This window comes from Diabrotica undecimpunctata, chromosome 3 (genome assembly GCF_040954645.1).
Source record: "Diabrotica undecimpunctata isolate CICGRU chromosome 3, icDiaUnde3, whole genome shotgun sequence".
NCBI lineage: Eukaryota > Metazoa > Arthropoda > Insecta > Coleoptera > Chrysomelidae > Diabrotica > Diabrotica undecimpunctata.
Window position 1 is genome coordinate 78,462,100 of NC_092805.1, and position 14,287 is coordinate 78,476,386.

Here is a 14,287-nt window from a genome sequence, read left to right on the forward strand (position 1 = left end):
CCAACGAATGTCTCTCAAAACTTCACTACAACAGTAGTTAGCTACAAAGGCGCCACCTGCTTTGGCGGCCGTGAACGAAAACGATATGATAATATCGTTTTCTGTGTTTTCTGTTTTTGTCCTCCTAGGCCATATATTTGGCCATTTAATTTAATAAAGCGATAGCGGCTTTCGCTAAAAGATTATATCTTTTACACATTTCGCATAGCGCAGAGGATTGGGAGACATTCGTTGGACTTTCCGAGTTTGAATTTGTATCAGCCCAAAGTGTCTGATGAGGCTGGGCTAGGCCGAAATGATCATAACACTTTATTGATACCGATTCGAGCACGGGAAGTTTAACGAATTTGTCCTCCTAGGCCATATATTTGGCCATTTAATTTAATAAAGCGATAGCGGCTTTCGCTAAAAGATTATATCTTTTACATAATAAGAAGTGTTTCGGATGACGGTAGCATTATCTTTATCGGCAGGAAGAATGGCTTGATTTGGATTTGACTAAAGTTCTTTCAGGGCTTTTTTCTTGGATTGACTAATGTTCGGAATAGGAGGTTTGGATTTCTAAGAACTCTAGGTATGTCTTGTCTAGTTATTTCAGCATCTTCGGAAAGTAAACTGGAGGTGGCTTCTCCAGTTTGACAGATGATTGTCTCAATTGAAATGTGACTTAGGGTAACAGAGTAATTGAAACCTTTTACTAAAGCAAGGGTGGCAATGGTCAAAATATGAGTAGTAGAAAAATTATAAACCACTATAGTGGGTTTTAACATTTTTAACACAGTTTTTGGAATTTATTCGGCAATTAGATGCGCTAATTTGCGCTTCTGAGTTTCAGTCTTAGATTCGAAAGTGTTTAGGGCTGTCTGTATGTTGATGCGGTCGAAACTGTCCCATATAATGGGATACACATTGAAATAATGAATATATGACCAGATATTAAAAATACTGGTATTTGTGACATTAGTTTTTATTTAGTGGAATAAATCACTTCACGGAGAAGCGCAAAACTGGTTTTTCTAAGAATTTGGGAGATAGAGGAAAAAGAAGTATGGTGTTTGAGTTTAAGAAATTTGGACATGACTCTAAGGTGTCGATATACCTTAAGGAATGTTAAATCACAAAGAAGACAATTCTTACGTAGCATCAGTTTGCTATATGGTATAGTGAGCTGGTAAAATTCCTCTCTGTAAAGGCGAAAACAATGTTTCGAACGGTTATGTTAGTTAAACCTAGAGCTAAGATTAATACTATTTTAGGAATTACTATTAAACTCTTTAGTCTTTCGGCTTGGACTTCCGAGGTCCTAGTCTCCCGAACCCCCATACACTTTTACACTGATCACTAACCAATGCATTACTGGTACTGGGAACGTACTTTTTCTCTATGATAACGTCGAGAAATAGTAGGGATGAATCAGTTTTTAACTCCATCGTGAATTAGATACTAGGATGTATACCATTCAAATATGTCCATAAAGACAGCAAGTGAACATATCGTAGCGAATATGTGGGTTTGAGCATTGATGTGTATAGTGCTCGGGTCTCGAAGACTTCCACAAAGATATTGGCAATTACGGGAGATAATGCGGAGCCCATGAGGGCACCAATAATTTGTTTGTAGAAATTGATTTTGGAAGATGAAATAAGTGTTGGACATGCAATGTTTATTGAGAGATAAGTGGACTTGGAGATCTCTCATAAAGAAAATATCATCTCATTTTTGAACATTTGCATATTTCTACACTAAAGTATTCAAAATATAAATTAGGTAAACTAAAGTAAAACATAAAATACGTTACATGCGGCAACATGACCCTTATTTTAAAATTAATTGTTTCTAATTTTAAGGTCAAAGTGTAAACAAATAAACACATTTTCAAATTATCGATAGTTTAAAATTCACAAGGAATCTAAGTTCCTGTAGTTGGCTGTATACCATATATCACAAAATTTTTTATTAAAAATCCTTTATAAAAGGTATATAATTAAAAAAAAAATCGGGCTATATCACAAAACGTTTTCGGAATCAATATTCCATCATCAGTGCACTAGGTGGGTATACATGTATTGAGCCACTAAATATGTGGGTAAAATCCGTTAAAAGTTGTTTTTTAAATTTAGTTTACATTATATTGTGGTAAATATTGTAATGTTAAAATTACCAGTGGATTTGGTAACATGGCGACGTGAAGTTGCTGTTCCTGAGACGATGTGTCTACGAGGACTTGATGAAAGCAACTTAGTTGCAACATGTATACCCACCTAGTGCACTGATGATGGAATATGGATTCCGAAAACGTTTTGTGATATAGCCCGATATGGCTTTTTTAAATTATATACCTTTTATATAGGATTTTTAATAAAATTTGTTTTTAATAGTTTAAAAGATATTACAATCATACTGTAAATATTAAAAGTTACTCTTAATGCAATTTTACTCGAATACGTGCACTTAGCCCTGTTGCTCTGGCATAAGTGAGAGTCTCTATAAAATTGAAGCCGCTCTTTAGGGTCACGTAGATATATATAACATCGTTGCCAAATATAATATTTAGAAGAAAAAGCTACTGCGGCGACTTACCCCTGAGGCAACAAGCCCCGGTCTTCCCTACAGTTTAAAATACAAAACCCTACTTCTACGATACTAACTATACTTCATAATAACTTACGTTTATTTTTCTAGGAGATATCGAGAAGTACAGTCTGAACGGTTACAGATATGAAATGGAACCAAACTTTTACGATAGAATTTTTCCTGCTACCGAAGATTGCTATCATGGCACACCAAGCCTTCCAAATGGGTTAATAGATGTATCAGTCTGTAATTACGGTAAATAATATTTAAATTTTAGTTACATTAAAACTTTTGACTTGTTATAATACCCAATTCTGAGAGGTAAGTAATAAAAAAATTTATTACTGGAAAATAGCATATTCTATTTAGTGTGTAAAAGTTTAGTTGTCTACCGTACAGAAATCCCGTCCTGGATCCTAATTGTCGTAGAATATCTTTTATTTTAGTAGCGTGAGCATACTTTTTCTTGGGAACTACATGTGTTTATCTCCCAACAAGCCTTAGTGGCAATTTTCAATATTTTACTTTAGAACTTACTTAGTTCCTCTAACTCCCACTGAGGTAAATCATTACCTATCGATCGTATGCTAACTCCTTTAACTATATTCAACATTTTTCTACTCTTTTAGCCTCTTTCTCAACTGCTACTATGCTTTCTTTGGTAGACCCCTTCTTTGTATCCTTGAGTCTTCCCATCTAAGATCCTTGCAGGATTTCTTAAAGTGAGTCCAATCTATTTGCACTGTTACATCACAATTCCTAAAAAATAGGTTTTTTGGGTCTTCGCATGATTCATGTTATTAATTTACAATTTTATTTTTTCCCTAAATAAACTTCTTTGCTAATTTTTCAACATCCACCATTAATGAAGCAATAAAAAACCCAAAACCCACAATTTCCCCGCAAACCCGCATTTTTGTTTACAAAATTTCCTGACACTAATCAATCGAATGCAGCCAGTTTCATTGGGATCCGTCCAATTGCAAAAATTTGGTACGTTTTTTGCTTTCTTCGCCTGATTTGATTTTTTTGTGTTTTTTACGATATTTTCAATTCATTTCGATATTTACGTAAATTTACATTTATTTTGGGGGCTTACAGTCTCACTGATTGTCGCAGTCCTTACAGAATAGAATAGAATAGAATAGAATAGAATAGAATAGAATAGAATAGAATAGAATAGAATAGAATAGAATAGAATAGAATAGAATAGAATAGAATAGAATAGAATAGAATAGAATAGAATAGAATAGAATAGAATAGAATAGAATAGAATAGAATAGAATAGAATAGAATAGAATAGAATAGAATAGAATAGAATAGAATAGAATAGAATAGAATAGAATAGAATAGAATAGAATAGAATAGAATAGAATAGAATAGAATAGAATAGAATAGAATAGAATAGAATAGAATAGAATAGAATAGAATAGAATAGAATAGAATAGAATAGAATAGAATAGAATAGAATAGAATAGAATAGAATAGAATAGAATAGAATAGAATAGAATAGAATAGAATAGAATAGAATAGAATAGAATAGAATAGAATAGAATAGAATAGAATAGAATAGAATAGAATAGAATAGAATAGAATAGAATAGAATAGAATAGAATAGAATAGAATAGAATAGAATAGAATAGAATAGAATAGAATAGAATAGAATAGAATAGAATAGAATAGAATAGAATAGAATAGAATAGAATAGAATAGAATAGAATAGAATAGAATAGAATAGAATAGAATAGAATAGAATAGAATAGAATAGAATAGAATAGAATAGAATAGAATAGAATAGAATAGAATAGAATAGAATAGAATAGAATAGAATAGAATAGAATAGAATAGAATAGAATAGAATAGAATAGAATAGAATAGAATAGAATAGAATAGAATAGAATAGAATAGAATAAAATAGAATAGAATAGAATAGAATAGAATAGAATAGAATAGAATAGAATAGAATAGAATAGAATAGAATAGAATAGAATAGAATAGAACAGAATAGAATAGAATAGAATAGAATAGAATAGAATAGAATAGAATAGAATAGAATAGAACAGAACAGAATAGAATAGAATAGAATAGAATAGAATAGAATAGAATAGAATAGAATAGAATAGAATAGAATAGAATAGAATAGAATAGAATAAAATAGAATAGAATAGAATAGAATAGAATAGAATAGAATAGAATAGAATAGAATAGAATAGAACAGAATAGAATAGAATAGAATAGAATAGAATAGAATAGAATAGAATAGAATAGAATAGAATAGAATAGAATAGAATAGAATAGAATAGAACAGAATAGAATAGAATAGAATAGAATAAAATAAAATAGAATAGAACAGAATAGAATAGAATAGAATAGAATAGAATAGAATAGAATAGACTAGAACAGAATAGAATAGAATAGAGTAGAGTAGAAATATGCTTTATTGTCACTGACAATTGTACAATTTTACGGACAAACCTTACAAAAAGTCAAAAAAATATGTTTATATAAATTAACAAATAACAATGTGTTTATTAATTCCAAATACATTAAGAAAATATTTTACTTCTTCTTCTTTGACTAACATGTACATATTTAGGCTCTGGTAGCCTTCATTTGGTTCATTTCAGACAATTTGCTGATAGTTTTTTTGATGTTATGCGACATATACATGTACATATTCTACAGCTTTTACAAAAGACTAAAATCTGCCACTTGGTGGTCTACATATTTATGCCACATATATAATATTGGCGGTTCTAAAAATACACCACATCGTTTTATATATTTTTCAGTATGTCAATAATTAAGACTATCAATTGCTTTAGAAACAATACCACTAATTTTAAAACGTCATTTGCATAAATGAAATATTATTTGTTATGGGTACTTCCCCCTCTTTCAACCAATGTTCACTTCAACATATGTATAAATTTTAGGTGTTTCAACAGCTGCCAGTCATCCACATTTTCTTTATGGAGATAGTATTCTTCGAGATTCTGTAGAAGGACTAAAACCAGATAAAGAAAAACATACATCATTTATAGAAGTTGAACCCGTGAGTATAAGAATTAGGTTTTTATGATATATTTTTTTAATTAGATAATTCTACATAGACTCAACTAGTAAATATTTTTTTAATTTTATTTGATATTTCAAAAATTATATTTAATTGTATTCCTAATTGTAATATAAATATTAGAATAAATAAATAAATATACAATTAGGATAAATCGAGAGGAGATTATGATGTAGATAGAATAGATAGAATAGATAGAATAGAATAGATAGAATAGAATAGAATAGAATAGAATAGAATAGAATAGAATAGAATAGAATAGAATAGAATAGAATAGAATAGAATAGAATAGAATAGAATAGAATAGAATAGAATAGAATAGAATAGAATAGAATAGAATAGAATAGAATAGAATAGAATAGAATAGAATAGAATAGAATAGAATAGAATAGAATAGAATAGAATAGAATAGAATAGAATAGAATAGAACAAAATTAGTTTATTCTAGGGCCCGTATATAATGATGACTTAATAAGCAAAATCGAAGAATCAAATAATGTTGTACTATATTCCGAAACAGTTAACTCCAACATAACAGAGAATGCACCTATAAATATTAATATTTCGGCTTCTCCCTTAACAAAATCGAAAGGTAAATAAAATACTTTAGTGCGTTAAAAGCGTGTATTGTGTACACGTAACTTAAGTTCTAAATGGTTTGCATGAATAAGGTACTTTTACTTTTTTTCTTACAGTTATAAAATGTGACCCCATAGTAAAAGGAACAAATGGGCTTTGCAGCACTCCAGTTACTAATAATCTACCATCGACATCGGACACATAACGTATTCTTCGCACTTAAAATCCCAATGGAAACTATCCTAAGCATACGCATTCACCAACAAGCGTAATAGATTTTGAAGGAGGCAGTTCAGATGAGTATAATCCTAGTGACGAAGAGGACGATGAAATCAACAATGCACTTACCACTACAACTATTGCAACTAAACAAAAAGCCAGATGGAGAAAATCATGCACTGATCAATGGAAAAAAAGCATAAATAAAAGGAAAAGGTCTTTGGGCGAACCTTATCAAATCCACAAAAAAATGAGGCCGGCGAAAACTCCTAAAGATATCGATTGCGACCTCTGCAAGTATCAATGTACACACAAATTTAGTTTGGAAGATAGAAAAAAATTGTGCGCTAACTACTGGCAATTAAAAAATTATTATAGACGAAAAGACTTCATATTGGTTAGTGTGAAATCAGTTAAACCTAAGTGTAGAAAGCCTCGCGCAGAAACAAGGCCTCCAAAACTAGCTACCAGGTCATATTTTTTTAAAAAAGATGATCAAAAAGTCCGTGTTTGCAAAAATTTTTTATTTTAAAACTATAAGTATAAGTCATGGACCCGTTGGGTCGTAAAGCACCAGGCAATAAAATACCCCAGGAGCTAGAAGAGAAAATTAAAAACCATATCGACAGTTTCCCTACTCTTGAATCCCATTATTGTAGGAAATCTAACAACCGGAAATACTTAGATCCTAGCTTATCAATCACAAAATTGTATCATTTATACGCCGAAGTATGTGACAGCAAGAACGAAGCAAAGGTGTCTGAAGCGACGTATGGACGCATTTTTTTTTGTAAATATAATCTGGCTTTTTTCAAGCCTAAAAAATATCAATGTTCTACTTCTGCACAATATAAAAATAAACTCATAACCATAGAAGATTACCAAGAACACATACGTCGGCGCGATGAAGCAAATGCTGCCAAGATGTAGGATAAGTTACGATCCTTAAATGATAAGCATTTTATTAGTATTACTTTTGATTTACAAAGCGTTTTGCAAATTCGTTTCTCCGATACATCCCCGTTTTATTATAGTATAAAATTATGTGCATATAACTTGACTGTCTACGAAGCAGCGACACCAAATAACGCATACTGCTATGCGTGGACGGAGATCAACGGTCAACGAGGGAGTTCTGAAATTAGAACCGCATTATTTGAATGGGTAAAAACAATTCCAAGGGACGTTACAGAAATAAGCTTGTATTTAGATACCTGCAGCGGTCAAAACCACAATCAGTACATAGCTGCGTTATTTGTATACTTGGTAAAAAATACGTATTTATCAAGCATACAACATAAATTTTTGGAAAAAGGACACTTCTACATGGAGGTAGACTCAATGCACAGCGCCATTGAGTCTGCTAGAAAAAATGTTGCTATTTTTACTATGAATGATCTACTTAATGTCTTCCGGTTGGCTCGCTCTAAGCGACTTAAAAATAAGAAAAGTCAGCCTTATCGTAAAGAGCTCAGGTTTGCAGATTTTTTAGATTTAAAATCACTGCCAAGTTTTTTCGTGAAGAACAGATTAAAAGACGGATGGAAATAAGGTGTCGTGGATAAAAATAAAAGTTATGCGTTATGAGAGGAAAAATCCGGGAAGATTGTTTTTTTAAATATAACTATAGCCAAATAACATTTAAAAGGATTAATGTTTTTGGAAGAGGACGCCTACAAGAAATTCCGAACAATATACCAAAATTATACACAGGACAGTTAGGCATTTCCGAGAAGAAAAAAACTAGCCTCTTGAGGCTTTGCACTAAAAACGATATTCCTCCAGAATATCATGCTTGGTACCAAGCCCTACCAGTTGACAAGAAAAAGAGGAATGCCGGCCCGGAACCCACAGTAGGTGAAAGTGACACCGAATCAAACTCGGATTAAGTGGTTCATTTTAATTAATTATTTTTTTGTTTTTTGAAATTCTTCTTTATGATTAACAGCTTTTGTAACAAAAGTATTTGTCTGATTTACAAATCCCCCGTAACTAAGTAAGTAAAGCAGTTTTAAGCACCTGGTCCTTGTTGGCACCAATAATTAGTAATTTTATTGTTTGACCAAGTACGATTTAAAGATTTCAATAATTAGTAAAAAATGACCAAGTCACTTTTTTGACAAAAGAAAGAACAATGGCTATTTTTTATTTTATTTAACGGTTAAATTAAAAGATCAAATTATAAAACAAATAACAGGATAAATTAAACTTGTATTAAACAAACATATTTTTGGTAATTTTAATTTATTAATTTCGGGTCAGCTTAAAAGTGCATTTATTGAAAATTGATATTTTAGACTTGGTCAGTTTTAGCTTTAAGCCCACAATATAGGTTTCACCCTATTTTGACAATTTTTTAATGGTAAATTATAAAAATAGATTAAAACTTTTAATTTATGTGCAGCTTTTAGAGAAATATGCACCATTTAATCAGTTATGAGTCAATATTTAGCCTACATCTTCGATTTCTCGACTTAAAATTTTTAATACCATTTAAACGATGGATAATCTTATTACATATAAGATATATAACATTTTTATTGTATTTTTACACGGACTTTGTGATGGGTCTAGTTGTAAGTTCTATCTATCTATCTATACAGCCCTTGCTGTCCAATTTTGGATATAGGCCTCCTCTTCCTTCTTCTACGTCTCTCTGTTGTAGGCAGTTTGTATCCACTTCGGGCCTCCATGTTTCTTCAAGTCATCTGACCATCTCATTTGTGGCCTTCCTCTTTTTTGTTTGTAACTATATGGTCTCCAGTGTACAATCATCTTATTCCATCTGTCGTCTTTCTGTCTTATGGTATGTCCAGCGAACTTCCACTTAAGTTTTGCTATCTGCGTTAATACATCGGTCACTTTTGTTTTGTTGCAGATCCAAGTATTTCTTTTCTTGTCTGATAGCCTGATGTTCAGCATTTGCCTTTCCATGACTCTTTGGGTCTTTGCTATTGTTTCCATGTTTTCCTTTGTAAACGTCCAAGTTTGAGAACTGTAGGTGAGAACAGGAAGTATACATTGGTTGAAGACTCTTGTTTTTAAATATTGGGGGTATTTTCTATTTTTTAGTATATAGGAAAGTTTTCCGAAGGATACTCAAGCCAACCGTATCCTTCTCTTTATTTCTCCGGTCTGATTTTCTTTATTTAATTTAACTAGTTGTCCCAAATATACATATATATATATATATATATATATATATATATATATATATATATATATATATATATATATATAAATGTCCCAAATATATATATATATATATATATATATATATATATATAATATATATATATATATATATATATATATATATATATATATATATATATATATATATTCTTTTTCTTGTTCTACAGTTGTTTATGCAATTGCAAGTATTAATTATTTTTAATAGTTTTATTATAATTCATTTGTAGACCTATTTTTGTTGATTTGCTTTTTTTAATTCATCCATTATATTTTGTAATTGAATGAGCTTTAAATTCTATAAGAGAAACACTCACTCATAATTGTTTATTTAGGTGCTGGTATAATTTTAATATGAAAATAAGTTATATGTAAATTAATCAATTAATATAAATACTGTGTGTATATGCAATCAAATTACGGTACGTGTGATGTTGATGTAACAATTCTTCTTCTTCCTCAGTGCACTGGGTTGACTCGGGAACAGAATCTTCTCAAAAGGTCACGTGGTCAGGTTACACAAAAAATACTGGAGTGTTCAGCGCACTGATTTATACAAGACTATGTCTAAACTAAGATTGAAGTGCGTGTCGTCCCGTAGCTTTGCTCCCCTAAGACTTTCAGGGGGGGCGGACTGTACAGGTCCGTATTAATTCACGATTGACAAGACATACACACACTTTAATTAAAGAATTAAATATAAAAATAAAATAATAAAAATTAATAATAAAAAACTAAGAATATATGTGGAGGGACGTAACATTCCCACCCACCAAAATGCATATTTGCATTTTTAGTCAATATAAGGCAAAGGGCATAGCTTAACCAAAGGTAGCCTAAGTTCTCCTTTCGCGGTTTGTACGATAGCTACGCGCGGAATATCATCTTGACCGAAAATTAAAGTTTTTATTCGACCCATTTGCCATTGTAAGGGAGGCTTGGTCTCATCACGTATTAGTACGAGTGTACCTATATTAGGATTACCCTCATTTTTATTCCACTTTATATAAACTTTTGTAGTTTAATTTGGTTACTTTTTTGTAAAAAATGGGCAAAAACCGTCTAAATGAGTGTTTTTTTTAATTTGTTTATTTATTGCACAAAACACTCTTGAATATTATATGCAATTTTATCTTAAAAGAAAGCTTTTTTTTTAATCGAATGCAGCTTTAAGGAACTTAATTGGTTAATGTGTTATTGAATTATTACTATTTACCTATCCCACGACCCAAAATGTAAAATAAAATAAGGTTTTTGTTTATCAACATATAGGTTCTCTTTTGTTAGAACTGTTTTCTATCCATAAAAAAAATAATATTTAGCACCTTATTTATTGATTTTAACAACATAAAAAAACACACCTTTGAAAACAAAGGTGTTTTTTTTATAAACATATACATCTAGATCGCTGGCATTTATGGGAATCGATAGCTGACTTCAAACAAAGATGTAAAAATAGGAGCAATAGGAGATATATTTATTTAATTGACAGGCGCGTTGTTTATATTAATTAAGAAATAAATCTAGCGACATTAGCTTGTCAATTACTTGTATTTCACAAAGATATTTTTTATTTTACCAGATAGCACATTTATTTAACGAAAAAGCACATCACGTATTTCTTGCGATATTCAAAGTAGCAGTGGTCGAAATAGCCGAGCGAAGCTGTCGTACGTACGACAAGAAATAAAAATGCAACTTAAAATCGCCGGTGCAAATCTTCCTACACTCGAACTTGAAATGTTAAACTTTGGTGTTCAAAACACAGCACTGCAGACAATTGGTTAACTATACGTCTTCCATTCACAATATACATTTTAGAACCACAACGCTTTGCTGTCATGGTTGACTTTTTTGTGTTCTACACTCCAAAGTCTACGGCTTAAGCTTACATGAAACAGATCCATAGTTTGTAGATTCCCCTGCAGAAGCATAGTAAAAACAAACAAAAAACAGGGATATACCGTAAGCATTTGAAAATACCAATCCCGATTTACACCAAAACAATCAAAAATTGAGCAGATTCGTGCAATAAGACAGATCTTCGATAAAAATTGAAATTTAGCAATAAAACCCATTACCTATTCGTTGACTTAAGACCGCATACGACAGTGTCAAGAGAGCAGTACTATACCAATCAATGCGTGAGATTGGTATACCAGAAAAAGTTATGCGATTAACGGGAATTACAATAGCTAACTTTAAACCAGTGTTAAGATACAGAGAGAGAATTCTCGATCTTTTGATACGAAGGATGTACTCAGACAAGAGTATGCCCTGGCTTGCCTCTTATTTAGCATTGCCTTTGGAACAGGCAGCCCGAGGCACACGACTTTGGAAAACGCAGTCCAAAGCACACGAATTAGAGACAGCGCGGCGATACTGTTTACAATAGATCGATAAAGATATTAGCATACGCTGATGACAATAACATGATAGAGCGTGGCAAGCGAGATTTTGAGCAATATTTCCTAGAATTGAAAACGGCGGCGAAACAGGTCAGTCTAATCAACGAAAATTAAACTAAGTACATATTGGTTACTAAGAATCCTATAGCAAATGAGGAACAGGAAAGAGCCTTTGGAAGTAATATCTTTGATGGTTTTGACTACTTCACATACTTTGGTTCGCTAGTGACTACTAACAACAAAACAAGCGAAGACATTAAAAGACGAATTAACCTTTATAATAAAAACGAAAGAAATATTCATCTGGATGCACAGCTGAATACATTGCCTCTTGGCGATGTTATTTATGGAACTACATCTTGACTTGGAAGAGGTTTATCAATATATTAAACTGTGATGTTACGTATTTATTCGCTATTATTTACAACGAGTTAACTACTAGATTACTTTATTTATTGAAGGATGTAGTAATTAGGTATAGTTACATCTTGAATAAAATAACCGACTTACTAGCTTGACTTTGGGTTATTCAACTTTCTTTTTAATTTTATTGTTTATTCATAAAATATCCAAGGGAGAACTAAAATTCTTATATACAAAACACTGCTAAGGCCGGTCCTCACATATGGAACAAAAATATGGACCATAACGCAGAAGGGTGAAAGATTTTTGAAAATATTCGAGCATAAAATACTACGTTAAATATTTGGAGCCATAAAGGACCAAGGGCAGTGGCGTAAAAGGTATTAGATATGTCGTAATATTCATTAAAATACAGTGACTAAGATGGATTATATACATAATACAAATGCCAGATAATACAATTGTTATAAATTAATCAAATCATAGAACACCCATAGGCAGGAATACTCATAGGCAGAATAAGCAGAGGCCGACCGCGAATATTACAGACGCAGAGACAGAGGTATACGAAAACAGACAGAGACAGGGGTACACGTCGACAGAAACTGAACAGAATGGCGTCGAATCTTAGAGCAGACCAGGATTCACAGAGGATGTTCAAGCCAAAGATGATGACGATGATGATGATGATGATGATTTATAAATCAATGCAAAAACTGAAATTAAATCAATAAAAAATAAAAAAACTCAGCGGACTAGTAGAAATTCGTACTAATGTAACAAAGGATACTCAAACTTACAAAAAATACCCATATAACTATTTAATAGGTATCCAAATGGAGAAGATATTCTAAAGAAATAAAAGTGAGGTTGGATAATGATTACTCACAAAAAAAAAACAAAGAGAACTGCAAGAACTGTATGGAAAAATTTTAAAAGATTTAGTAGAAGAACAATACCTAACTTCTAGAAATAGAAAAACAAGGAGGTTTCCATGCTGTACGCTCTTGTATAGATCAAATCTTTACGCTAATACTTATCAATGAGAAAAAAAGGGTAGATGCAAACTCATCTGCTTTTCGTATATTTAACAAAGGTATATGATATTCTACCACTATACTTTTTATCGCTATACGATTTTGCCACAATTTGCAGTCGAAGATAAAACCTAACGAAATTTTTTTGGAGGGTTTTATAGTAAAGAAATATTTAAAATAGCAGTCTGTTCCAAATACATTTTAAAATCTATTTAAATAAAGTTTTAGTACGAAGAACAAGATCTTATTCTGGCATGAGGATACCAATAGACGACGACACAAACCTATATACCTTACATAAAATACTGATAACCAACTATAAGATATGGATCTCAGCGTAAATACAACAAAAATCAAATAAGTATTTCTAGGAGGAGAAAAACACAGTACTATCTTGGAAAATTGAAAAACTCTCTTCCTATGTTCCGAATATATCTATCTTGGGCCAAATATTGATCAAAGTTGGCGGCCGGAAAACGAAATGAGGGAAAGTATATTAAAAGGAAAGGAAAGTAACTGGTGCATAAAACTCCAAGTTCGGTACAGAATAAAAAAAAAACAACTCTACAATATGATCTTTAAAGGGGCAGTACTTTACGAAGGCAATTAAACCAAAAAATTGAGGAAAAGCTACTGAAATTGGAGACAGATTTTTGGTGTAGATAAGCCCATATATCTAGAACGATGTACGTTGTAAAGGAGAGGGCCAGAGGAATTATTTATAGAAAGAAGACAATTATTAAAGATATTTAACAAAAACAAGTATTAATAATATAGATTAGTAACCTTCTGAAAAAGAATTATTAAGAGAACGAGGTGGACTAGTGGAATCAAAAATG

At 31.5% G+C, this 14,287-nt stretch overlaps 1 protein-coding gene across 10 annotated transcripts in view; it reads left to right on the plus strand.

Annotated features, from left to right (window-relative positions):
- Nucleotides 1-14,287, plus strand: part of LOC140436940 (scavenger receptor class B member 1-like) — a 514,509-nt gene that overhangs the window by 468,171 nt on the left and 32,051 nt on the right. For all 10 annotated transcript variants that reach the window (XM_072526114.1, XM_072526115.1, XM_072526111.1 and 7 more), the window contains 2 exons: nucleotides 2,683-2,829; nucleotides 5,511-5,629. In XM_072526114.1, coding sequence (XP_072382215.1) covers nucleotides 2,683-2,829; nucleotides 5,511-5,629 — 266 coding nt within the window. The remainder of the gene's footprint in view (nucleotides 1-2,682; nucleotides 2,830-5,510; nucleotides 5,630-14,287) is intronic.